Source organism: Suillus subaureus, assembly GCF_016647635.1.
Source record: "Suillus subaureus strain MN1 chromosome Unknown BJ212scaffold_40, whole genome shotgun sequence".
Classification (NCBI taxonomy): domain Eukaryota; kingdom Fungi; phylum Basidiomycota; class Agaricomycetes; order Boletales; family Suillaceae; genus Suillus; species Suillus subaureus.
Genome location: NW_024538596.1, coordinates 189,903 through 213,601, shown reverse-complemented (window position 1 = coordinate 213,601; position 23,699 = coordinate 189,903). Strand labels below are relative to the sequence as shown.

At 45.8% G+C, this 23,699-nt stretch overlaps 11 protein-coding genes across 11 annotated transcripts; 7 read left to right on the top strand and 4 right to left on the bottom strand.

Moving 5' to 3' along the window:
- Positions 1-2,232: 2,232 nt before the first annotated feature.
- Positions 2,233-3,238, top strand: BJ212DRAFT_1303204 (uncharacterized protein; the record flags this gene model as incomplete). The annotated part of the gene is made up of 8 exons (XM_041333383.1): positions 2,233-2,247; positions 2,304-2,342; positions 2,400-2,519; positions 2,570-2,606; positions 2,700-2,771; positions 2,799-2,908; positions 2,934-3,108; positions 3,159-3,238. The coding sequence occupies 8 exons, from the start codon at positions 2,233-2,235 to the stop codon at positions 3,236-3,238; spliced, it is 648 nt and encodes a 215-aa protein (XP_041188400.1).
- A 1,394-nt stretch (positions 3,239-4,632) lies between these two features.
- On the top strand, positions 4,633-5,035 carry BJ212DRAFT_1204512 (uncharacterized protein; the record flags this gene model as incomplete). The annotated part of the gene is made up of 2 exons (XM_041329136.1): positions 4,633-4,713; positions 4,769-5,035. Coding segments are annotated over 2 exons (348 nt in total), but the record flags the coding sequence as incomplete, so codon positions are not given.
- A 1,481-nt stretch (positions 5,036-6,516) lies between these two features.
- Positions 6,517-7,264, top strand: BJ212DRAFT_1201286 (uncharacterized protein; the record flags this gene model as incomplete). Its single annotated transcript, XM_041329077.1, has 5 exons — positions 6,517-6,623; positions 6,670-6,805; positions 6,855-6,926; positions 6,978-7,058; positions 7,112-7,264. Coding segments are annotated over 5 exons (549 nt in total), but the record flags the coding sequence as incomplete, so codon positions are not given.
- Positions 7,265-8,939: 1,675 nt separating this feature from the next.
- BJ212DRAFT_1485294 (uncharacterized protein) lies at positions 8,940-9,290 on the top strand (the record flags this gene model as incomplete). Its single annotated transcript, XM_041340956.1, has 1 exon — positions 8,940-9,290. The coding sequence occupies one exon, from the start codon at positions 8,940-8,942 to the stop codon at positions 9,288-9,290; it is 351 nt and encodes a 116-aa protein (XP_041188397.1).
- A 2,065-nt stretch (positions 9,291-11,355) lies between these two features.
- On the top strand, positions 11,356-12,450 carry BJ212DRAFT_1303201 (uncharacterized protein; the record flags this gene model as incomplete). The annotated part of the gene is made up of 4 exons (XM_041333382.1): positions 11,356-11,404; positions 11,553-11,584; positions 11,881-12,158; positions 12,189-12,450. The coding sequence occupies 4 exons, from the start codon at positions 11,356-11,358 to the stop codon at positions 12,448-12,450; spliced, it is 621 nt and encodes a 206-aa protein (XP_041188396.1).
- Positions 12,451-13,475: 1,025 nt separating this feature from the next.
- BJ212DRAFT_1303200 (uncharacterized protein) lies at positions 13,476-14,136 on the top strand (the record flags this gene model as incomplete). Its single annotated transcript, XM_041333381.1, has 3 exons — positions 13,476-13,532; positions 13,600-14,061; positions 14,122-14,136. 3 exons carry the CDS (start codon positions 13,476-13,478, stop codon positions 14,134-14,136), a joined length of 534 nt encoding a protein of 177 aa, XP_041188395.1.
- A 125-nt stretch (positions 14,137-14,261) lies between these two features.
- BJ212DRAFT_1385052 (uncharacterized protein) lies at positions 14,262-15,449 on the bottom strand. Its single transcript, XM_041336790.1, has 3 exons — positions 15,169-15,449; positions 14,946-15,101; positions 14,262-14,887 (listed from the first exon to the last, which is right to left on the bottom strand). The coding sequence occupies exons 1-3, from the start codon at positions 15,254-15,256 to the stop codon at positions 14,544-14,546; spliced, it is 588 nt and encodes a 195-aa protein (XP_041188394.1). The 5' UTR covers positions 15,257-15,449; the 3' UTR covers positions 14,262-14,543.
- A 649-nt stretch (positions 15,450-16,098) lies between these two features.
- Positions 16,099-17,226, bottom strand: BJ212DRAFT_1385041 (uncharacterized protein). Its single transcript, XM_041336789.1, is given in 4 exon segments — positions 16,099-16,121; positions 16,134-16,284; positions 16,550-17,083; positions 17,154-17,226. The coding sequence occupies 1 exon segment, from the start codon at positions 16,877-16,879 to the stop codon at positions 16,550-16,552; it is 330 nt and encodes a 109-aa protein (XP_041188393.1). The 5' UTR covers positions 16,880-17,083; positions 17,154-17,226; the 3' UTR covers positions 16,099-16,121; positions 16,134-16,284.
- A 32-nt stretch (positions 17,227-17,258) lies between these two features.
- Positions 17,259-17,924, bottom strand: BJ212DRAFT_717243 (uncharacterized protein). Its single transcript, XM_041343908.1, has 2 exons — positions 17,713-17,924; positions 17,259-17,658 (listed from the first exon to the last, which is right to left on the bottom strand). Exons 1-2 carry the CDS (start codon positions 17,857-17,859, stop codon positions 17,467-17,469), a joined length of 339 nt encoding a protein of 112 aa, XP_041188392.1. The 5' UTR covers positions 17,860-17,924; the 3' UTR covers positions 17,259-17,466.
- On the bottom strand, positions 17,489-19,037 carry BJ212DRAFT_1580146 (uncharacterized protein; the record flags this gene model as incomplete). Its single annotated transcript, XM_041342273.1, has 7 exons — positions 17,489-17,658; positions 17,713-17,911; positions 17,963-18,125; positions 18,177-18,330; positions 18,370-18,565; positions 18,619-18,789; positions 18,864-19,037. 6 exons carry the CDS (start codon positions 19,035-19,037, stop codon positions 17,867-17,869), a joined length of 903 nt encoding a protein of 300 aa, XP_041188391.1. The 3' UTR covers positions 17,489-17,658; positions 17,713-17,866.
- Positions 19,038-19,910: 873 nt separating this feature from the next.
- BJ212DRAFT_717050 (glycoside hydrolase superfamily) lies at positions 19,911-22,754 on the top strand. Its single transcript, XM_041343906.1, has 12 exons — positions 19,911-20,087; positions 20,141-20,547; positions 20,601-20,728; positions 20,783-21,037; positions 21,087-21,249; positions 21,304-21,420; positions 21,472-21,704; positions 21,754-21,973; positions 22,022-22,128; positions 22,187-22,285; positions 22,337-22,541; positions 22,595-22,754. The coding sequence occupies exons 2-11, from the start codon at positions 20,411-20,413 to the stop codon at positions 22,411-22,413; spliced, it is 1,536 nt and encodes a 511-aa protein (XP_041188390.1). The 5' UTR covers positions 19,911-20,087; positions 20,141-20,410; the 3' UTR covers positions 22,414-22,541; positions 22,595-22,754.
- The last annotated feature ends 945 nt before the right edge of the window (positions 22,755-23,699 follow it).

Here is a 23,699-nt window from a genome sequence, read left to right as displayed (position 1 = left end):
CATCAAGCACATCAAAATCGAGGGAGCCGAGGAATGCAAGTGGATTATGATGGCAGGCACAGGTGGTCCAGCTGTAAAAGTTGCTAAGAAGTGTCAAGTTGTGCCTGCATTCCATGATGAAGACAGTGAAGAGAAATGGATGGATGTGGATGATGAAGGTGCCTCACAAGCATCTCCAGCTCTATCAGACGCAAACACGCCTGCAGAGTTTCCAGTGTCATTCAAACTGGCATTGGAACTTGCATTTTCGATGCTCTCATTCATTCTCCGCAATCCAATGTGGAAGGCCTCACCTTTTGCCCATTCTACTCTCAATCCTTATATCTCAGTCATGCTCACCTTCTTGGCTACCATCACAAAACATGCAGAGACACTTTCTGTAATGGAACATTTGATACCTTGGCATGATCTTGCACAGTTTTTCACCAACCCTCCCCCCCCCCCCCATGATATCTTTACCACACAGGGATTGGTCATCCCAACTGCTGGCCGTGAGCGGTGGTCGATGCTGATGAGTGGTTGTGCCCCACCTCTCTCTGAAGACTGGTGCCTTAGTGGGATGGAGTGGATCAGTCAAAAAGTCTTTGAGCGTGGATACTGGAAGAGTGGAGAGGAGAGACAGATGTCAATGGAGGTGGAGATCCTGGATGTGGAAGAAGGCGGTCAACTCACTGATGGGATTATTGAAGATGAAGATGACGAAGAGGATGGCCACTCCCATGTCAATGGGGAGAGCTTGTGTGGGGAGACAAGCAAGAGATGGAACTGTCTTGTGTGCTGTCACAGACAGGAAGTATGTGGGTTGAAATGGGCGAGAGATGGTGGGCCATTGGCAAGTGGGGGGAATGACAACAAAGTGTGTATATGGGATCTACAAGGTTCAAAACGTGCCTCTGTTACTGAAGTTCAACATCAGGATCAGGGAGTGTGGAGGGCGCAGGAGGGAGCGGAAGTGGAGATGCGCCACTCTGGAAATTCCACCAACACACAGCAGTGGTGAGTAGGCCTTTCTTTGGTGTTATTCGGCTGGCGATAAATTGCTTGGGTGCTGGTGTTGTCAAGTTCAATGGTGCTAGAATTAGACACTGATGTATATTCCTAGGTGAGACCATCATAACAGGTGCTGGAGATGAGACACTTAGGTTCTGGAATGCATTTCTGAAGAAAGAGGGTGGAGAGAAATGGGAGACGAGGTTGGATTATGGGAGGCTTATCAGGTGATCTCACTGCTCGAGGTTATTAGGGGATCCTGAAATACACATGGCAGTTTCCTGAACCATGCATGGCGGATTCCCAGACTACGCATCACATCCAGGGAACTTGGTGGACGTTGCACACTGCGTTTGGTGTAGACGCTGCTCAGGGCATCTGTTGTGATTGCTGCACTCCTGACATCATGCTCTCATCTATACACTATATCCGCAAGCTAACATTGCACCACATCATGGCATATGACCACCAACCATACCTGCCATGTTACTATATCACTCACTCACTCACCCAAACCAAACCACACCAAACCAACTACTTCAACAACCCAAATCAACATGTCTACATGGCTTGCTCAGTGCATATATGCACCCAGCCGATCTACTTTGCATGCTCAGTGCACATGCCAAGCTCACATTCGCATCTATATGTCCTTTGTTCATATGTTGATTTCTTGCTCAAGTTCTACTTCATTTTTCATCTTTTCATATCTGTGCACTCACTCTTTTGTCGTGTCTCGTCTTGTAAGTCACCTTGATCTTCATGAATGACATGATCTCACTCACTTTTTTTCACTAGCATCCAATTCAATGCTTCTTGTAGAGCTATCTGTTTGCTTTTCTCGTTTCATTGCTATACTATGGGTGTGTGACACAAGACCTTGTCTTGGTTATATGCTACACCACCACATGCGCAGCTCCTTTCATAAGGACTTCATCAATCAGCAAACATTGCTTGTTCTCCACGAACTAAATGTTTCTTATCAACCACTACACCAAACCACTTTTTTACCAGCCACCAACAAAATCTTTGAAGCACACACAGAACTTATCAAGAAATGTACCTTCTCAACTGACACACATGTGATATAAAAGGCTCTGGTCATGGTTTGCTGCTGTTGATACAGACTGATCGGGCATGATCACTGCTGTCGAGCTTGGTGCATCTTTTCAGAGTGACATGAGGGTTTTTGCTGATTGTGATCTGTTCGGGATTGTTGGTGATTAGAGAGAGCATTGATCAATGGGGACTGGACTCGTGAGTTTTTTGCTTGACTTTTTGAGTTTGGATAAGAGCTGATGATGGTGGTGTAGCATTTGATTTGGACACTGAAGCTCCTTATGAGCATGTTTGTGAGTCTCTTCCTTCTGACCATACTTCTTTGGTTGATTGTTCATCAGCTGTGACAGGATGTCAATCATGACGACTCTGTGGACGTCAATGTCGATGATGAAGACACTGAGTCTAAGGAAACATCAGAACAGAGTGAAGAGGACAAAAATGATCATGAGGAAGTCAAGGATCTCAAGGTGAGTTGCCTCATTGGTGAATTTTGGATGGTATTTGATGATGTGAACAGGCATGCTGGAGGTACTTGCGATCACTTCTCGTTTCAGGTCAGCGTGCACCTGCCCACGTGCCCAAACAGCAGTCTCATCCAGCCTGTTCCCAGAAAATTGTGTCAATGCCATCTTTGAACATTGTGGCAGGTTATACTATTCTTGTGCTGGACACCAACATCATTTTATCTTCCTTATTGGCTGTCACATCCATCATCAAAAGTCTCTGATGGACTGTCATCCTACCAGTTCTGGTTATCATGGAGCTTGATGGCCTATCCTTGAATCCATCTCAGCTTGGTGAAGCTGCTCAAGAGGCCATTGCCTACATAACCTCACACATCCACTCACACCTGGATGTCACTGAGTGTATGAACCGAACAGGTTGATCTCATCAATGAAGACTCATGGGATCACTGCATAGACGATTTGATTCTCAAAGCCACAATCTGGCAAGATCAGTATGGGGTGGACCGCTCTGCACTATTAAAGAATATGCCACCTGTGCGAGACAATGCCAATGCTGTCAAGGTGGTGTTACTGTCTCTAGATTGTCTCTGTAAGTCCTTAACTTTTTGATGTCGCCCACAACAGCTCATTTTTACGCAGTCTGTTTGAAAGCCTGTTCACACCAACTTGCAGCAGCTGGCAAGAAAGATCTTGCTGCTATACTCACATCTGGAATGTAATGCATGCTTGCAGCTTCATGAGATTGATTTTGTATGTTTCCTAACATTGAGTGCGCCTCTTACACGTGGCAGAATGTCTATCAGCGGTGGTTGGGCCGAAGTTACTCGTGGCAGGCTATCCTGCTCTTGTACTAGACCCTGATGATATCCCATCATCTAGGAGCTCAAAATGTAATATTCCAGCCCATGATTTAGACATTACGTGCTGATTATTACTTCGCAGTGTTGATTTCATTTGTTGTATTAAATTATCAAAGGTCACCTCCAGGCTATCACGCCTTCCTTCGTAACCGATAGTCAGAGCATAGGCACATTTTTCTTGGCACTGCTGATACATTGCTGCAACTTCTGTTGCATCAAGCATGAGGCAGGACAATTTACCTTATATATGGCGCTGTCATGCTGACCATTTCTCATCTCCTTGTATCTTTTTAGCACCTTGGACCATGTCTCATTTCTCTCAAAACACGTCTGACTCAGATGATGAATGGGACATGGAGCCTATCATTGAATCTGTTGCAATTCCAGGGCCAAACACCTCAAAGGGAGACTTCATGGATGTAAGTTTTAGATGTTAAGATCAATTTACCTATCTAACTCTACTCTTACTCTAGGCACTCAAGGCGCTGCAAATCCAGGTTCAGAAGCTCGCTGAGGAAAATCGCACTCTTCGTGAGGAGAACAAGGTTCTCATTGCCAAGAAGCCTAAATGCAAACGTTGCACAGAGGCTCCCAATGAACTCCTGGCCCACAAGCAAACCATCACACTTTATGCCCATAAATACGGCATGACTGTTGAAATGTTCCCTAATGCTGACCTTTTCAGCAAACAATGTCCTGAGAATCCAACTCCATTCAACAGCCAAGACCAGTATTTAATAGCAATGACCCAGGAATCAGCATTTTTAGATGAACTATTTCAGCACTTTCCTGATCATTTACATGGCATTATGGAAAGTTCATACTTCAGTGATCTTGTACATATTACATGTTTCAATACTATTTGTTAAACTAACAATCATCCTCCAGGTAATGAAGTCCATTTCCGAGGCTCACTCATCAGAAATCAACAAACTGCATAGCATTGTGGGCAATATATTCGACCTTCCAGGAGTATACTTCAGCAATACCCAGTACCACAGAGCCAATGTCACTGAAATACAGAAAATGCTTGGAGTGTCAGTGGCGAATCCAAAGTACAAGACATTTCTGCCAGTCCTGTTCCTTGGAATGCAAGAGGACCCTACCTTGAAGACTGTGTTCAGAAACTGGGAACTTTTGGCTAAGGTATGTGTTTCTTTTGGTCAATGAGCATGTCATAGTGACATTAATATATCTCTGAATAGATTCTGAAGGCCGCACTTTGCAGTGTTACTTCACTTCACCAAGAGACCACTGGTGGACCAAAGACCAACACCCGGAAGTGGAACCTCGAGCACATTATGCCAGGGTCTATTGCATGGGCTGCTGTCATTGTAAGTTTTTATCTATGCTATGTTGAATGTTCTCACTCAGTCAATACTATTGCAGGCAATCTTTTTGCTATCACCTGATACCGAATTTCAGAAGTCGGGCACAGGAAAGTCCTCTGGCATCAACTACAAGGACCTTTTCTTTCACTACAAGAAACTCTTGCTCACCAAGTGGGACAGCCGCCACATCAAGACCATTGTGCAAAACATCGACCAAGAAGTTTTCGGCGCCATGAAATCATCTGCTTCTGCAGCCACTCAAGAAGATCACTCCAGCAAAGTCATTCACGCAATGAATGCACTCGATATTGATAGCGACAATGAGTCAGACATCTCTGAACCTACTCCAACGTCTTCCGCAGTCCAGAGTACCACTGCCTTTCATTCCAACACTGTTGAGGTGGCACAGCCTCCTGCTGCTCTCAGCACTGTTTCATCACTCAGTACTACTTCTACTCTCAGTGCTACTTTCTGAGCTACTGTTCAGGGCGACATGGCAGTTTCAGCAGCTACTAATACAGCTGTAGTACAGGATGCAGATGTGGAACAGCCACCAGCTTGAGGGAGAGGGAGAGGAAGGGCTAGGGCAAAGAAGCCTGCAGCTACAGGTGTTCGACGCAGTACTCGTGCTGCTTAGGATACTATTAGTAGATATACTAGTCTTTTTTTCATTTCATATGTAATGTTACATCTTTGATTCACCTTTCACGTGCACCAAATCTTATTAGTCTATGCTACTTGCTATTGCCTTATAGGTAGCCAAAAACGATGGTTCAAATACAATCAAGTTACCCTATATAAAAAGACCCTTTAGCCTAATGGTTTTGTCGTGGTAAGTCCTAAGTATCACATGACCTTAAGCTTAAGCTAATAACTACTACACAGTCGAGCATTCGAAACCTACCAAGTACAGACTATATAATAGACAAGGTAAGCATTAACACAAACCAGATAAGATAGTAAACTAACTAACATAACATAACAGGACCTAATAAGCATAAGCTAAAAGATAAGATAGCAATGTAGCAAAGGTGATAACAGTAAGCAATACAAACACAATACAATATAACTAACTAATAAGCATAGGGCAATAGAAACCAAAAGATAAGATGGCAACGTAGCAAATAGAAAAAGGGGCTTGTAAGATAAGGTCCAGTATTCCAAGAAGTGGTGACATGGGGGCATCATTACAACCAATTGCTGTACAAACAGTCCATTACAATGATTAATATTGATTTAAACCTATTTCAATTACCATTACAATTGGCATTGCAATGATGGTTGCAATGCCCATTACAAGGTGCACTCTATTATTAAAATCTATTTCAAGCAGCAGTTTGTATTTAAAAATCTCAATGCTTTGTAATGCATTGAAAGCTAGATTAGGAATTTCTGACATTGTCTGACTGGTTATATTGGACAATTAGTTGCAGAACATGATCAACATATGGTACTTGGTGCTGTCAGCGAATCTGATGCAGACAAGTTCAACTCTGAGGATCCCGAGTAAGTCATTTTCCATTGCCAGTGACTAAAGTTAACAGTTAAATTTTATTAGTGATAATAGATGGCACAGATCATTCAAGAAACTTCTTGTATCATGCCCATCTGTAGGTAAACTAACAAAGTCATCGGTCGAGGACCATGACCTGGCATTTGCATACAGCCAGGTGAGACATCGCAATGAGTAGGCCTTGCTTCACTAACTCTCTATTCTAGCTGATTAAAGGAGCTGATTCAGCTAGGGCAGATGATACAACAAAACTCAAGATGCTTGTCATTTCTTGGTTATCAGAGTGTACCCCACCACCAGACCCCATTCTTTACCCTTATGACAAGACTGGCCATGGTTTCTACAATGATGCAACAGGAAGGCTTCTATGTCCTGTGGATCACGACTGGAACAACTCTGAGTAAGTTTTATTTGTTGGGCAACACCTTTGTTGACCAATTTAACAGTGTTCGACGATATATTAGGGACTACCACCCTGATTATAGGGTGACGGCTTACTCTTGGCCAACATTCTTGTATGATGGACGTTACGATGCTAGGAATCCTAGAGATGGCCTGTTTAAAGGGAAGTTGCTATTAAAGGTATGATTCACTGTGCAGATGATCAGCACTTTCCTGAAATGAGCTACAGACATTTAAAGCCATATTTACATCTCCCACCTCTGCAGAGCTTGATGACCCAGAGCAGACTGGTTCTGATGAGGTTTCTGCACATGGACATTCAAAGCGCTGAACAACCTGGACAAGTGGCGAGTGGCGCACATGCTGTGATGTTGCAGGGCTACTCAACATGAAATCCACTCAACCGCGGGCAATTGCATATGCCGCTGTCCAGGTATGAAGTATGACTTCTGATTGGCACCTTGCATTGTTAACATGGTGGCTTAGCTTTGCATTGCTTTGTCCAGTGCTAGCTCATGGCGGATCATGGATGATGATTTCAACAGCGAAGTTTTCTATAACCATATTGTTGATTTCTTTGAGCTTCCCCCAACACAAGATGCAGCAAATGAAGTAGATGATATTTTACTATGGTGGAACCTGTCATATCCCACAATCCAGACCCACGTTCCATCATATTCCCACGCCTTCCGAGCCTACATCCGGACCCCACTTCATATCCAGCTCATTCCCAGATCCCCTTCCACTGTGCTCCATACCTCAGCAGGATCGACTATGCTCCTGATTTACCCCTGAGCTCTGGACCTCCAGATCCTCACTGCTAGCCTGATCCGTACAACCCTATCCTGTCCACTCTATGTGCACTCCATCCAGCAAGACATCCAGACTTCACCTCATCTCAGATTCCAGACTATATCCACCTTCTCATATTCCGGTCCTGTATCCACCTTGTCTTCCAGATCCCCAGATCTCTGGACCTCCGGATCTTAACTCCAGACCTATTTCCACCCTCTGTCCGATATCCTGCACCTACCCCCATTTAGGCATTCTCTGCCTTCTGGCTTTCAGTTACCTCTTGTTCCATCTTGCTTATTGATCCTTGTATGAGTCCTCATCTCCGAGTTCATTTACTTATGTTCTGACTTACTTACTAATGTGTTTCCACATGCTCATACATAGCCTTGCTCCTTTGCTTACTGATCCCCTCAGATATTGTTCAGTATATAACCCCTGTAGATACTCCTGTAGTTCCTCAGTTTGAATATCAACTTAGACTTGCCCAATCCTCTCTTGGACTTTGGTCCACCTAAGTCTGTCCTACCCACCAGGCCTAGGGATTGATTCCCTAGGCTGGAGCTCCGCCTTTCCAGCACTTACCCTCTTTCCAGACTTAGGTCCAATCCCTGTCTCTCCAACTCTACCTTAGGGTAGTCCACCTCTGTTTGTTTCTACATCGGATAAAGTCCAATGTAGCCCCTATTCCTTTCAGACCTCCGGACCTCCTGTCCCTCATACCTCCAGGCATCCTGTCCTTCAGACATTCTGCCCTCCGTACCTTCAGACATCCTGTCCCTCTGTCCTCTGTCATCCTGCCCTCCTGTCCTCCTGTCCTCCTGTCCTCCTGTCCTCCTGTCCTCCTGTCCTCCTGTCCTCCTGTCCTCCTGTCCTCCTGTCCTCCTGTCCTCCTGTCCTCCTGTCCTCCTGTCCTCCTGTCCTCCTGTCCTCCTGTCCTCCTGTCCTCCTGACCTTTGGACCTCCTATCCTTCCATCCTGTTTCCTGTAGAAGTATTACCTTGCAGTGGGAACTCTCCTGAGCACTTCCTGCATTCCTCCAGAACTCTCCTGTGCTCCTCCGGAAGTCCTCTAGTGCTCTCCAGCAGAGTAGCCAGCCTCCAGAAGTCCTCTGGACTTCGTCAGACCATCATTGGACCTCATACAAAATGAAGGGCACATACTCAGGTAAGGGGCACAGTGTATGAGCTGAGGCCAAGCCCCTCTGAGTCAGTCTCTCTCCCCCTTGAGCAACATGGTTCTTAACAGAACCAGTGAGTAGCCTGCTGCTGCTCTTTGTCGTCCATCTCATTATATTGTATATCAGCAAAGTTTTCAGTCACAAGTTTGTGTCTGTTTATCACCCCCAAAGGGTTGAACAGTTATCAGTTGCTCGGACATGGGCTTGACAAGCCTAACTTGCTTCTCCCTCCCTTCACTATCACCCTCCTTCTGTTGTCTCTGTCACCCTCCTTCTGCTGTCTCCGTCACCCTCCTTCCGCCGTCTCCATCACCCTCCTTCCACTATCTCCATCCTTCTACCATGTCTCTCTTTCTGTTGTCTCCGTCTCCCTCCTTCTACCATCTCTCTCATTCTACCATCTTCCTCTCTCTGTTGTCTTCATCTCCCTCCCTCTGCTGTCTCCCTTCTGCTGCCGTCTCCCTTCCTCTATCGTCTCCCTTCCTCTATCGTCTCCCTTCCTCTACCGTCTCCCTTCCTCTGCTGTCTCCCCCCTTACACCATCTCCCCCCTTCTGCCTTCTGCCTCCTTTCGCTGTTTCCTTCCCTCTACTATCTCCATCTCCCTCCCTTTTCCATCTCCTTCCCTCTACTGTCTCCCTCCCTCAGCTACCATCTCTGTCTCCCTCCCCTTCTGCCATCTCCCCATCAATGACACTGTTGCTATGGTTCCTACATATAATACTTGCTACTTGTATAAGTAGTACATACCATCTGATTTGTATGTGTCCCATGGGTGAAGCTACACAAACAATAGCATTGTGATTTGTTTCTGGTTTATTGTGATTTATGTGCACTATATTTTGTACATTGCAATGGAAATTTGGCATTGTATAGTTGAGGATACAATACCTGTTTGTCATTCATTAGCCGGTTCTCAATAAATTGTTTGCACTGGGACATCAAAACTGTATTGCTCTCATGAAGCAATTGCCCATATATGTTGCATATAGCAAAACATAGCATATCTTTTACATTAGTAAATGAAGACTCATGGTGTCAGAAACTTTGTATAAGATAATTTATGTCTGGTATTTTTCGTCGGTCTACACATGGAACAACTTTACTTACTTCATCTGCCAGACACATGAGAACCATACCTAGATTCATCCGACTAACACTCAATATACTCATCTATGTGACAGATAGCAAAACACAACACATCTTTTACTTTAGTAAATGAAGACTCGTAGTGTCAAAAACTTTGTACAAGATAATTTATGTCTAGTATTCTTTACTAGTATAGACATGAAACAACTTTACTTACTTCATCGGCCAGACACGTGAGAACAATTGTCAGTATTCAGGTGTGATAGTCCCAATCACTATCAGGTTGGACATGATTAGTAATACTAAAAACCAAGTTTCAGTATTATCATACCTAGATTCATCCAATTAGTGCTAAATATAGGTCATCACGATTGTCATTACTCAAGGAGGATAACAATGCTGATGTGACTGGCGGGTCTGTCTAAATATGATATAAATTAATCACAAATCAAGCATCCGTAAATAAGCTGCACGACCGGCAACAATGCTCTGAAGCGTGGAAACTGCATACTATAAACATATCAAGCATGTTTATCAATCTGTTTTAGTTTTTACACAGCCAAATTCATTTGACTGATGCCAGATACAGGTTATCGTGATAAAGATTGGTCACAAGGGATAACAATATATACCTATACAAGACTATAGCTTCTGCAGCGCCATATTTTATCCGATTATAGACATTGTTGGGTTTATATTGTGTATACAAGGGTTTATCATAGATCTTGGGTTTCAGTGATGGAAGTTCGAACACTTCTTGGACGATCACGTGATTATTGTTTGTAGTAATTTCAATATTACCGTGCTCATGCCAGTAGCCTAGCGAGCAGATCGAAAGCTTGCAGGAGTTGACTTGTAAAGTCAGAGATCCCTGAGTCAGTTTTTCCGTACTAGTTGATGACCTCTATACGTCGACATAATTGCTTGCAATCGATTGACAATTGCCCATCTTGCCTCACTGCTATGTCCTCCATCTTCTTCAGCGCAACACTTATTTTCAAGTCTCACATATAAAGCGTCTTTTCGCCTCAGCACGTTACCACGCGTCGTCCATCAGGGAAAACTACGCCTGCAGATATGTGGCTCGTTCTTTGAACTCTCGAAGGGATGTGATGCTTGGACTGACCTGCGTCATTTTGCTGAAGGTTCTCTGTGTTGAATTTTCCGTGGCTTGTTCTGGTGCGCGTACTGTGTATTTTATGTCGTCTCATACATCCTTGTGTTTTAGCCGCCCAGAATAAGTTGTTCGCTTCTGCACTTCCATTATGCTGCAGCCAGGATCTCCTTCCCTGACAGTGTATGGTCCCTGCGCCTCCACTAATGTGCACATGGGGTCCAACTCTTATATCCCCTCCCATCTAATCGTGCAGTTGCTCCTTCCCATAGCTCGGATGTGGCTGAAAGCTGTTTATCGCGCACTCGCTTAAATACTTACATCTCGGGTACGTTATGGGCTCGGCTTCATGGATTTAGCTTGCTGCCATATTGATCCTGTCGACTCCCTAGCATGAATAGAAGAATTACCTTGTTCGTCACAGCGAACGGTAGTTGGTTTGTAGATGCAAAGGAGCGTAGGGATGAATCCATCGAGAAAATGCCATGGGATTCGCTAGCTGCTTTGATGACAATTGTCATCTGAAGGTCCGATTGGATTTTAGAATGTCAACAAAATGCCACGACGGTCTCAAAATGAGCAGTGCCCGTGTCTGAAACGAGCAGGTACGTCTGATCTTCCCCGCCAACTCTCAGTGTATCTCATTGTTTAAGTGGCTGCAATGTTTGCAGTGGACACTCAACACACTCACTTTCTGGTAGAACAGGTTACATGTTCGAATATCAGCTGAAATAACTATACTGCATCTAATAGATAAAATCGAGTTCGATTCGAAGAAGCTGAAGGTTAGCTTGACAGGTATGAATGACCCTTACTTCATTGTTTAACAAATTTGGAGGCCCCAGAAATGTCAGTTTCTTCCAACGTCAAGTACTCGAACATTACTCCATTCATTGATCTGAGACCTCTACGGAAACTTGGTGATGCTCCCTCGCTTGAACACCGTCGTTCCCGAAGATGAATATGGTCATTTTACTGATTCGATGTAGTGACTTTGCAAAACCATACTACAGAAGAAGCGAGATCATGTTTTCTCGCTCTTGTGTACATCCTTCGTTTAACATGTTCCAATATCCATCAGATCTTCAACTGCGTGGTGACCCAGTTTGGTGATTTTATTCGGAATAATTCAGAGTCGCTCATGAATGGCATTACAACAAGACGCAGGATCGTATATCATTTCGATACATTTGGCGCCAAAACGACCGTTTTTGTGGAGGCCAGACTGCACATTAGAAGTAATGAAGATCGTTCGAATGTCGTTGCCCTAGTGATAGCGGGATATGACGGTCAGGGATTCCTTCAACACAGGAGTTCTCATCAAGTTTTCGAACCCACAGCTTGCGACTGGAGCAACATGTGAGTCAACGCTAGTATGCCAATCTACAGCATGCTCTGCGACGGAAGCACCAAGCCATGCAATTTCTCGATGGGTGTTGTCCGAGGAAGTCGCTTCTGTGCGGCGGGAGGACTTGCACTTGATGGTTTCTCGTCAAAACCCGCTGCGCGTCCTTTCATCCATAGCCTGTGCCCGATATACAAAACCATATTCAACCTGCTGGTAGTCGCCTATGTCACGAGCTTAAAGGTGTTCTATGATCACTTACTGCCCGAATCCAGAGATACGCAGGAGAAGAGCTCAGATCGCTGAGACTCTGAAAAAGCGCTCAAGTTTACTGAGGGGCATTGGAAAAGTCCCAGGCTGCGGAAGTGCAGTTATGATTTTTGTCAGAAAATTTAAATTTCCCTGTGAGCTAACCTATCAACAGTACAGAAGTAGTACCGATTGTCGAGGAATATATCAACACACCTCTAATTGATAGCTGGGATGACGGCGAGGTCTCGGAAGTGTATCGTTTATCGCCCTTTAAATTGCAGTAGCTAGAAACGCCCACGATTGAGTTCGAATTATTGAGTCGTTCTTCGCTGTGTATTACGTAAGCTACGATGTAAATCCATTTACTACCAAAAAAGCGGTACGATTCATGCACATGTGCATGTTATGCTCATATCCTGGCGCCTCTTTTGACAACCAGTGAAATCAAGGTATCTTGACGGGCAACATATAGCGAATCAGGTTCCATGTCTTTGATTATCGACTGAATTTGCGCTTAATCCATTTCGCCATTCCCTCAACTTTCCGGCACCTCGAATCTACCGCATACTATGCCTCGCCCGTCGCGTCATCTTTGGGCCTGGGCATGCATATACTAGGCTTAGCTGCTGGTTCCCTTTCCGGCCAACTCCAGGGACCGCTGAAATAGCCACTTCATCGGTGCTTTTTCACGAGTCTGTTCGTGGTCGTCGTCTCAGGCTTCAAATCTTCAGATCTCAATCCTCAGGACCTTATAAATGTTGCTGTGCAATGATTCTTTGCACTGTCTCATAAATCGTCGTGTTGAAGATGGGATATATGAATTTCCATTAGTATCTCACATCCGAGTCTGTCGGCAACCTAGAGGGCAACAAACCTTACCCCAAGCGGCCCAGGCCTGTCTATGGTCCAAGAGCGAAACGGTCGTTCGTCACAACAAGGGGTAATATGGGGTAATATATCGGTAAAGTGTCGAACAGCCGCCCCTTGTTATGACGCACTGGTGTCCCCCACTGTCAAAGCTTATCTGCCACTTTGTATTTAACGCAGGGGGAAACTACATTAGATCATTTGCAAACTCCATGGCCACACCAACCATCCCTTTGGAGCTCACACCTAGAGTTATCGCACGGCGCATGGTATGTTAACCGCCTACTTGTATCTGACCTTATCCTCACAAAGTGCTATCAATCAAATCCTCATTAGGACACGCGCCAGCTGCATGGTCCTGACTTCCCTGACACGCTCTCGGATGTGTCTTATCCTCCCCAATTACAGAAACCTAGACCGCTTTTGTTCTGGTTTGGTTATCCTATCGACTTTGGGAAGCTCGAAGCTTTCGTGAAAGAACAGAGTCCTCTCTACCCTGATCTCTCTCAGGATCGTACTCGCAGCGAGGGGATCAACCATGCCTGGAATCGCATCTTCATCATCGGCGTCATCCGCAAGATCTTTGGGGAGTCGACTCGATTGATACCTGTGTATGGCCGCAGGGAGGGAAAACCCATCATAGTCATGTCTTTCTACTGCAACTTTGACGCTCCAGGGAGAGTGGTGCATGAGAACGAGAAGGCGTTTGCCCTTAAGTTCACCAGTTTGGAAGGGGAACCAAGATGGTACCTTGACTGGCGTCGCAACCCGGTCCCTGATCCCCCGGACCGAGTCGAGGTGCGTTAAAATGGATATTATCCTTGCCAACCGTTGACTTTACTTTGTATTCCTACCTAGAAATCCACTGTATGATCTTTATGTCTCACTTATGCCGTGTATGACCGTAAAATAGCTATCAGCCTATGTACTAGCATGTATGATAAGAGTCGGCCGCAATGAACACCTTGATGTATTTTGAGATAACGTGCTGTTGCACGGATGACTCGCGACATACAGATCATTGTGAGCAACATAGCCATACATTTTTGTTGCACGATACCAGTTATGAAATCTACATAAAGAATCCTAAAATCAACCACTACAAAACCCACTATGTAAGGCGGTGTGAAATGCATATCTCGATAAAATGTATTTATGAGGGATGTCCGTCAATTGCATACAGTAATTTTAAATAAATGTTGGCCACCCACGAAATCAGGAATGAAATGAATAGTCTGTAATGAAATCAACAGATAGTCTGTAATAAAATTAAGAAGAAATCAGTAGAGCATCATAACGCCCCCAATCAGTGCAGCTCCCACAGATACACTGATGGCTGTGACCTGGTTCCTGATACCGGCCCATCCCGGGCTTGCAACACCATTCGTAGAAGGCCCAAATGTTTGTGCGAATTGTGAGAGAGAATTTGGTACGCCGCTAACGGTCACTGTTGGGGCTGAAGCGGGACTCGGGTTGCTCCCTGTGGCATTGGCGTCCACAACGGTGAAACGGGAGGAAACGGAGTAGGTAATGCCAGCCGTGGAATTGATGCAAATCAGGAAGTAGTCGTCGCCTGCTGGTACGTCTTGGAGGACAACGTTGAGGGCACTCGTGGTGATAGGCACTATTAGTGACAATCAGAGCTGTCCTACGTAAGAGAAAATAGTAGTATGAAGGCTTACATCCTTTTGCCACAAAATAAATACCAACCCGGCTAAGTCGCGTTATCTCAATATCGAAGCTATCAATGCCATCCTCCAAGCCTAACGTCCATGAAACCGGATAAGGTGAACCATTCTTCCAAGACGTGGATGATCCGGGCTGATTCACAACAAAATCTGACGCCCAGCCCGGTCATCTGTCAGTACCCATTGCGGCAATGAGAAAGGCCTAGAGCACACTCACAGGCATCAACAGAGATAAGTGATGAGAGCATCAGCATTAAAATGAATGGAACGGTTTGCCAAGAGCGAAGACACCCTAAGAGAAGCATCGTTGGACGCGGCGTGGACGGACTGGGCGAGGGCCTGACTGTTCTAAAACGAGTGCGGTGGTAAGAGTGCGGAGTAAGGAGCACAGGAAGGGCATTCGCATGCACCCATTGGCCTCGTGTTAGTGAACGCCCAGGTACAATGTTGATCGGGATTTGTCATTGTTTGCAATTTTCAGGGATCCAATGGTCCAAGCCTTATAATTAACGTTCAACTTCACTATAACAACCTACATATATTCATAGACATATCTTATATACCTCTTTCATCAGCTGCTCACTCTCCAGATGCCTTGCGACTCTCGCGCAACACGGCGCCTCGGCCTATTCCAAAAGCGATGCGGCGACACATTCGGTACTATAGTGATCGCTATTAGGAGTTGATCGTTCGAACGTTGAGTTCTAGAATAATGACTGGCAGTATGAATTAACCGTTGTTAATTTACCCCCATGTAGCGTGTGAGCTTTGGCGTACTTTGGGAGGGTCTATCTGGGAATCGTTAATTCCGGGAGTGGCACGTGGCCGTGATATAGATATCCGAGCTCGTTGTTTCTCACAGCTGCAGCATGCTGCCTGTCGTCGGCCCCTGGCAGCGCCAATGTACACAGGCATGCTTCGGTCCCGTGCCCCCAGCCCTCTTTTTACCCAACCCCTTACTCCAGCTCCTTCGGATATTCGGCTTCCCCATCTTCGGAGATCTTTCTTCATCTTCACCACCACCTTCGAATCCTTCGTTTTGTTATTTTCAGGGGCACGGCACTGCGAGCGGTGTTAGTGGTGCACGATAATATGGCTTGAGGCGCTACATAGGGTAAGATGATGTTCTGACTTTCTGCACTTTGGGAGGCTGTAGCCGCTGGCCATCATTTCCGATCATGAAAACGTCATACAGATTCCAGAACGAAAGCACTGGAAAGTGAATCGTGATTACTAGGCTAACGGAACAAAAGACAAACTACCGCAGCTCTTCGCAACCTTCCAGAGTTTGAGACAGTGAAGAAAAATTCGTTTGTGCTTGCTGTATCCAGTGGTATTGAATTCCGTTCACCTTTTCTACCATTCTGGCGCTAAACAAGCTTCGCAGCCTGCTTTTGCACCCATCAAGAAGACTGCGGTCAAAAGTTCGTCTTGGTCTCTACCTGATCCTTCTGATTGGAACCAGTGGGACTGGCCCACCCTGATTCACGTATGGCAGTTGTTTGAAAGCTTCTGAACGCATTGTGAATTTACCTCCACAAATTCTCCGATACTATCTCATGCTCCTTGTACATCGTCATCGCCATTAATGCTGACTTTCACGCTGCGAGTGTCGGAACATTCAAAAATCGCCATACACTAGCAATTTGTTGCAGACAGAGCAAGATCCCAGTGGGCAGTCCGCGCGCAGGACCGGGCGTAAAGTTACATGGAATATCTTGGATGCTGCTATCTCGAGCCATTATCGGATTCGCGGCCCGATGACCTCGCAATGAGTAAAAAAGCGTTGGTCGTGCGTGCAGGTCGGAGCACTCACACCTAAAATTTGTTCCCACGATTATTCGGTAGTCTAACCTACAGTACTTCTGTCTCATGACACACGAGTCACAGCGAGCAAATGAGACAGCACAACACCATAACACGATCATCGAAAGGTTCAAGTAGATGAATGGTATTAATTCGAATATTTTGTCCAGATTAAATTTGAATAATCTACATCATGCAGCGAGATACAAGCCCAGATGCTGGCAAGATGTAACAAAAATTGAAAACAAAATTGAACATCAAAAACACGTATCCACGTCTAAAAAGATTGGGGTTGTGTGCTGTGTCGGTTCAAGTTTGATATAGGTCTCAGATGCCCAAATTGATGCGTTGATGTCAGCCACAAGCGCGTCTGAGTCGCGTTTGCTAATCACGCGCCTGTGTATTGAGGTACTGCGCTGCCTCGTCTCAATATTAATGCTGTCTTCAATCGATCCCTCGTGCCTCTTCTAGTGACTGTCACTTGCTCAAATGCTCAGCTCAAAGCAATTTCTAAATAAACGAAAAAGTGTTCACCTGCACCTTCTGCATGCACGGCAACAAATCAAGGCCACCGAGAAGGAAAATCGTGGATTCAGAGCAAAATAATTACGACACGAACAGAGACTTGTAGTGGGAGTGTGCTTGCGAGCATAAAGTCTCACTTGAACGAGGCTGTTGAAAAGCTGTCTATATGCACTCTCGAGGTCCATCAGCAGAAACAAGAACTTGCGAAGAAGACAACACTACTCGCCAATGCAAATGGCACAATAATTTCGTTGCAAGCAAGCCTGGGATGGCCCGGGCATTCACGTGGTTGGGGGTGGAGTTCAGAGGGACTAGAGATCAGTCTCAGCGTTGTAGACAGAACCACTATGGCATTGATAATACCTAAGAGACGAGTCTGAAGACGAAACAACGTAAGTGAGAGACAGTGTGCAAAGTACATGGACTGTACCTCAATGTTGTAGACAGAACCGCTGAGGTACAAATAAAGCGACACGAGATTATATAGTACAGTATAGAGTCCATGTTGAACGTTGCACATCCAACAATACGAATACTCCACAGGGAGCTTATCAAGGAGAACGTGCTGTAGGACCATATATCCGTCACGTAGTGAAGAACGTATGGTTGGAGCTAGTTGCGTTATCAATCTATTCGAAACAGTGAGGATGCAAAGATGAGACACGAGAATTCAGTCGCACCGAATCCCGCAAGAGGCCAAGAACCAAGGCTAGACCTTCGAGATTCCGCCCCAGAGTGTATTCGGGAGAAGATAGGACTAACCCAGTACCATCTGTATGCCTTTCGTACACGAAGAATATCCACTGTTCTCCGCTGGTGACAACACCCCTGATGACAGATAAGCTATCATAAAGTTAGACTACGTCACGGAACATAGAACGACAGAGAACTAACCCCTGCAATTGGCAATACGAAGCCGCAGCAATTGCAGCCTGAGACAGAGCGGCCCGAACGTTATCGCGCTTGGCTTCGAAGATGTTGGACGTCATTGGTCCCTTGATGTTTCCGGGATTCGCCAGTGCTGTGGTCGGGTCGCCCAGGAGGTATTCTAAAGAACGATTTTAGCACGCGACATAAAATAACTGACCGGTGTACTGGGCGGGGAGTTTAGTCACCAGGAAGTCGACGACGCCACTAAACGAATACTTGCCAGAGTCTCGGTGGAAGATCGTTCTAGGGATAGGGAATTCTGGAATTATGTTCACCGTCGTGTCACCCGAACACATGACCGATACAACTCTCAACAAGAGTATGTTGATCAAGATGCGACATCCAGCTTCCGTCTTTGGAGTTTAAATGAATATACATGGAGCCTAGCCATCGTAACATAGGCTACCACCGTTGCGACGTGGCCGCGCACTAAACTTATCAGAAATCGTGCAGTATCAATCGGAAGACACCCTGATATTTCGGCCAATCCAAGGTTTTCGACTTCTTGCCTCTTGTCGCTGATCAGAAAAAGTGGACCAGACGATATCCTCAATGAAATGAGCGTTATTGGATCTACCTTGGAGAAGGAAGTGTGGTAAGGAGAGGCTGATCAGCCCTGTGAACAATTCAGCGTCATTCAACCTTCATCACCTTAACGTCTTCCGATTTGTCACGCAGTTCTTGGAGTTTATCGATCAGACCAGCAGGTAAATCCTCGTCTCCTTCATCAAGGTTGGCACGAAATTCCTGGAGCTTACGAAGCAATTCGTTTGTATCTCCTGCAGTTAGGTCTGAAAGCTTTCGTCGTTTGGAAATGGGAGGCATAATGTGAGATACACCGACAGATGCGAGAGACAGGGGTTTGATTGTCGGCGTTGATTGCGGCTCAAGCGCTCATGCGTGAGTTGAAGATCAAGCTTGGGTGGCTTGCATATGTCGCCTAAACTGCGAACGTGACACGTAAGTGACGTGACGGCTCATGCCAGTGGAGGGGAGGTTTGTTTCTTGAAGTGTCGCATGACCTCGATCAAGTTTTGTGCCCAGTCGACAACCAAAAGTCCCTGCAGCTCCGCTTTTCCACGCACATAGCTGCCACCCAGGGGTAAATCTCAGTGCCATTCATTGCGTCCTGCAGCTACCTTCTGCTTACAATTTTGTGGCTGGCCCATCTGAGTTTCCGCTGGCTCTGACTCTCTACACTCGGGTTGTCACTCCACCCGCGTGATCCTCTCTAATAATTCTCCTACGCTATCTCATACTCCAGCTCCTTGTGGATCGCCATTCACTTCCAAAGTGCTTCTTGCATAGTCGAACATGCGCACGCGGTTTCAATCAAGACCAGAACTCAACACGATCCTTTCCTAAAGGCCAAGAGAGACGTCCAAGCGATAGGCAGGATATCCATGGAATACAAAATACTATGGTTTGTGGGAAAATGTAAGGGTGAATTTTTATGCATGCGCGCAGCAAGGAAATCGATGCCAGATAGGATTGGATGATTAACAATAAAATAACGTCGGGCCTAAGCTCCCGTGAAACGTTCAAAGAGAAGCACTGGGATGCCAATGTGAGAATTCCTCAATAACCTGACGTTTGCTAATTGTGACGTAGGTTTATGTAACTGTTCCCACCTTTGGATATACTTAGGTACATAATTATACCCCATCTTGGAATGCGACAGTCAAGAATAGTCAAGAATTCGTAGTCAATTGATAATATCCAGCTGTTGCACGAAGCGCATGCATGACGAGATCACCCACGTACGTATCACTGTGTAATCACCTTCTACGTTCCGATCCATTTCAATTATCATTACGGCAAGATCATGATGGCTAGCGGCGCACCACCCACCTGAAAGACGCCCGCGTCTTTTGTGTATGTCGCAACACCATGTCGTGTCCTTGCGCTCACCATTTTCCCCTGCACAGCAATCTGTATTGTACGCGTCCGTTGCTCACTGCAGCAGAACGTTCAACATAGCTTTCCTTCCGCTGAAGGATTTGTCAACGTGTGTCGTGCTGAAAGAATCTGATTGACGCCTGAGCAGAAGCGAACAGACCCTTCATTTATGCACTTGTAGTACGCATGCCGTACCCGTCATGCGCGACCCACCTTGTAGATAGTCTTATAAACCCGAACGGACGCCCGGGTGAGCACTAGCTTCCTGCTACCTCCGTTCTCCCTGAGCAGCGGTTGCCATGAACCTCCTTTCATATTTTTGGCTTTTAACCACCATCTGGTCATGTCTGGCTGTAGCTCCTTCAAGGACGATCTCCAAGAGAGGTAGCAGCTCATTCGTGAGCTCTAGTAAAGATGGGTTTTCTGTCAACGGGAGGTAAGCGTGATACCTTTTATCAACATATCATGTGCAAACACATTGCACCATAGCTCACTTAGATTCGTCGGGACAAACTTGTACTGGCTGTCGACGTTGGAATCGAACGATGACATCTGGAATGTGCTGAAGAACATATCTGATACCGGTATCAAGGTCGTTAGGATTTGGGCATTTAACGGTTCGTTCATCGTCTGTCTACCGAGATTCGCGATTTTAGTGTCTTGATTGACAGATGTGGAAACCATTCCGGAGACCGGAACGTGGTTTCAGTTGGTACAGAACGGCACTACCACAATCAACGATGGACCAAATGGACTGCAGAAACTTGATACAGTGGTTCAAATGGCAGAACAACAAGGGCTATATGTTATCTTGTCACTAACGAATAACTGGAATCCAGTACCTAACACGACATCATCCAGCACTGCATCACCTGATGTGCTTGCGTCTGTCAGTATTCCGCGTAACACTCTTTCAAACGACTACGGTAAGTCAACACTGCACTTGATGTTCAAGACAAATCAACGATTTTACAGGCGGTATGGATCTATACGTCCGCCAGTTCGGACTTCAGAACCACGACGATTTCTACACGAACGACAGTATCTTAACCGCCTTCCAGAATTACACCAAGCAGATCGTATCACGCTATTTCAACAGCCCTGCTGTGTTCAGTTGGGAGCTTGCAAATGACGCCAGGTAATTCACCCTGTGTATCTACCGCCTTGGAACATGTCCCTTATCATGTGTCAGATGCAACTCGACCATTCCCACTAGTCCAACGTGTACCACACAAACCGTCACACAGTGGCACGCTGTGATGGCTGCATTCATCGCGTCCCTCGATCCCAACCACATCGTCTCCGCTGGGTAAGTATCATACAGTGTTGTTTTAGGGTTGTGATTCTCAATTTCCCGTAGAACGTCTGGATTCCAATGCACAGATTGTCCGAAGTTGTACCCCATTACACCAACAGCTTCGCCTACACCCTCTCCCGCACCCGGCAAGAAGCGCAGAAGCGTCGCCCCTTTGACAAAAGAGCAGATCATAAGGCAGCGTGCTGAGTCGAGACGCCAAAACAGGGCGGCCGCTAAGCGTGCAGGAACTTTGAAGGAAGATGGGATAATGATAAGAGGTCGCTGGGTATCTACAGGTGCTTTGGTCAATGTCATCGAATGGCGATGTTTCTTATCATTTTTCAGCAACGCGAGAAGTCTCCAGCTCGATTGGCCCCACAACGGATGGTTCATCTGGTGTCGACAGCCAGGACATCCTTAACATTCCCAACATAGGCTTCGGTTCCTTCCAAGTATTTCCCGACCAGAACACGTACGCTCCCAATGACCCAAACCTTAACACCGTCCAAAACAAGATCAACTCGAGTCTTACGTGGATCCAGCAATCAGCTCAGTCTGCTGCTGCGTGAGTTCGAATTCGGCTCAGTCAATAACTAGCTTACATTCTTTTCAGCGTTGGGAAACCTGTTGTCCTCAACGCATTCGGTCTGGTCACCCAATCCAATTTGAACAGCTACGTCCCGTTCAACTTGACTTATGCTCCTTACGCATCCAGCACAGGTAATGTTGTCGCAGTTCAACGGTCGACAACCACGTACTCACGTTCTTATCCTCGCAGCGGTCACGGGTGTCACCGCAGCAGTCTTGGACGCCACTTCAACGACAGATTTTGCCGATGACACACAACAAGAACAGGGTTACAGCTCGTTTTTGCAGAGTGCGTGAATACAACAGTGACAATGTCCAATCATGCTAAGCTCTATTGCAGTGGGCAACAGCGCAGGATTGGCAGGCATCATGCAATACCAGGTCAATACTTTTCTTTCTCGTGATGTATTTGATTAACGCTCGTTCTAGTGGGGCTCGACCGGCATCACCCAATCAAGCACTGCTATCCAGTTAGACACAACCAACTCCGAGTCCCCAACACCAGGGACAACAACGGGAGAATCGCCCAACGATGGTTATTCTATGTACGCACTCCATTGTGATATCAATCGACTTGTTAGCTCACTGAATTTTCTAGTGCTAACAACACAGCCATTCAACAAATTTTGCAGCAGGGCGCGCAGGCGATGGCTGCAGATTCATGAGGACTGTTGATTCTTGTTTGCATTCATTGGTTTTTTTCTTTTGTATATCAGTTCTTTTTCTTCAAAGACACTCTGTTTTTTCATATCATGATCCTACGTGGCACAGACGATCGTAGAGCCGGACCATTTGTTTCTCGCATTTGATACGTACGTCCTTGGGGTCGGGGCGGATTCCATACCTTCTTGAATTCAGACGAGTTCAGATGCTGTATTGGTATTAAATACGTCGATATGGAATGTAAGTTAAGTGTTGTAATTTACAGCAGTTTGCGAAACTAATGGCACTGGCGTGTTGTGGGAAAATCACGACTGAGATTTGGGACTTAGTTTTTTTTTACCATTCTGTGTTACATAATGCCGCATCACACGGAGATCTTCATTTTGTTCTTTGGTGATTTTACGGAGCTTTTTGAGGGAGACGCCCGCACGATGGAGCTCACGGTGGGTGGTGGTGTAGTGGAGTGCAATGAAGCGGTTGCATAACATGAGTCGAGTGATCTCGTCGAGAAACCAATCTGGCCGGTGGTGGACCAGTTCCACGAGGTACTGAACATCCTCAAGATTCAGCTTCCTCGGACGACCTGTGAATTCACTCCGTGGTTTGACTACATCGCCGGTGTGCTGATAGAGCTTTCGGATGCGGAAGAATGTGCGTCTCGAGAAGCCGACGCAATCAAGGATTTCACGAAGACTAAGGATATCTTGCTCATACAGGCGAATGGCAGCGGGTTTGACGTCGGATGAGATCTTTCGGTTGACCATACTAGGTGTATTGTTGTCCGACGTGGTGCAATTGTTTGAATTTTTCTCTAAGTCTCAAAACGGTGAAAATTTTCAAAGTCCCAAATCCTCAACTATGACTTTCCCACAACATGCCAGTGCCATTATATACGCACACAGCTGTAACAGGTGAATCACCCAAATAGAGTCATAATCATAGTTTGTGCGCGTGATAATTATAAGTTGATATCTATTGAGGGAGCGCAGTAAGTTAGCACCAGCCCAGATTCACAGAAAAGAAAAGTCAAGTCCTAGTCA